This window comes from Penaeus monodon, chromosome 22 (assembly GCF_015228065.2).
Source record: "Penaeus monodon isolate SGIC_2016 chromosome 22, NSTDA_Pmon_1, whole genome shotgun sequence".
Lineage (NCBI taxonomy): Eukaryota > Metazoa > Arthropoda > Malacostraca > Decapoda > Penaeidae > Penaeus > Penaeus monodon.
In genome coordinates this window covers 17,066,918-17,067,158 of record NC_051407.1, presented here as the reverse complement: position 1 = coordinate 17,067,158, position 241 = coordinate 17,066,918, and the positions used below count along the sequence as shown (strand labels likewise).

Here is a 241-nt window from a genome sequence, read left to right as displayed (position 1 = left end):
GTGTGAAAGAACAAGCACAATCCACATACCTCATAAACCTTAGTCCATCTATTCGCTTGAAACAGCAAGGGAAGACGAGCAACAGTGACGAAATAGTCATGGTGAATTTGCGGTTTAAGTACCATGAATGGCAGAAATCCTTCCCAATAAATGAGGCAAAAGCTGTTGATAGAGAAGAAAAAATATTCCTTGTATGTTCACAATGTTTTCTATATTTACTTTTCTACATTATACTTACATT

The 241-nt window shown here is 35.7% G+C and overlaps 1 protein-coding gene across 1 annotated transcript in view; it reads right to left on the bottom strand.

Moving 5' to 3' along the window:
• The window catches only part of LOC119586967 (putative sodium-coupled neutral amino acid transporter 7), an 11,037-nt gene that overhangs the window by 4,368 nt on the left and 6,428 nt on the right, over window positions 1-241 (bottom strand). The window contains exon 5 of the mRNA XM_037935705.1: window positions 30-162. Within this exon, the coding sequence (XP_037791633.1) occupies window positions 30-162 (133 nt within the window). The remainder of the gene's footprint in view (window positions 1-29; window positions 163-241) is intronic.